At 52.2% G+C, this 567-nt stretch overlaps 1 protein-coding gene across 1 annotated transcript in view; it reads right to left on the reverse strand.

The window, feature by feature from the left end:
• Positions 1-431: 431 nt before the first annotated feature.
• LOC114485878 (uncharacterized) overlaps positions 432-567 on the reverse strand; it is a gene marked incomplete at its 3' end in the record, with an annotated part of 1,919 nt that continues 1,783 nt past the window's right edge. The window contains exon 2 of the mRNA XM_028487682.1: positions 432-493. Coding sequence (XP_028343483.1) covers positions 432-493 — 62 coding nt within the window. The remainder of the gene's footprint in view (positions 494-567) is intronic.

Raw genomic sequence — 567 nt, forward strand, 5'->3', positions numbered from 1 at the left:
CCACTCGTTTGCGTCAAATGCAGGGTGCCTCGCACATCTGCGGGTTTATATCCACGTGATGCAGGCTACCATTATATATATGTATATATATATATATGTGCGTGGTGGAGTCTGTGCGGCGCCGGCGTCTCTTATGACGCGCAACGGGCCGCGTATGGAAAAAAAAGACAGCAAAGTATGCAGCGCTGCGCGCATAGATGTCTTCGCCGACACAGCGCACCTGCATGCGATAGATATTTCGCACTCACGAAACAACTACTTTCAGCGTTGTTCCTTCCCCGCTGCCAGTGTCCCTGCCAGTGCAGCGGCTACGGAAAACGGCCTTCAAGTGTCTCGATGTAACAGAAGCAAAGACGAACACGGGGAGAGGCTTTTTAATCCCCCTCTACCGTGGGAACCGAATAAGGAGAACACCAGGGAAGCTAGCTCACCGAATGAAAGCCCCTTTGTTCTTCATCTGGTCGCAGTAGTTCGGCGCGCTGAAGACCGTTATCTGCTCAAAAAAAGCGCACACAGACAGCAGCAGCAGCAGTCATTGCTTCCGAAGAAGCGTCGTGCAAACCCAAG

The sequence above is a fragment of the Physeter macrocephalus genome, unplaced genomic scaffold, assembly GCF_002837175.3.
Source record: "Physeter macrocephalus isolate SW-GA unplaced genomic scaffold, ASM283717v5 random_7770, whole genome shotgun sequence".
Classification (NCBI taxonomy): domain Eukaryota; kingdom Metazoa; phylum Chordata; class Mammalia; order Artiodactyla; family Physeteridae; genus Physeter; species Physeter macrocephalus.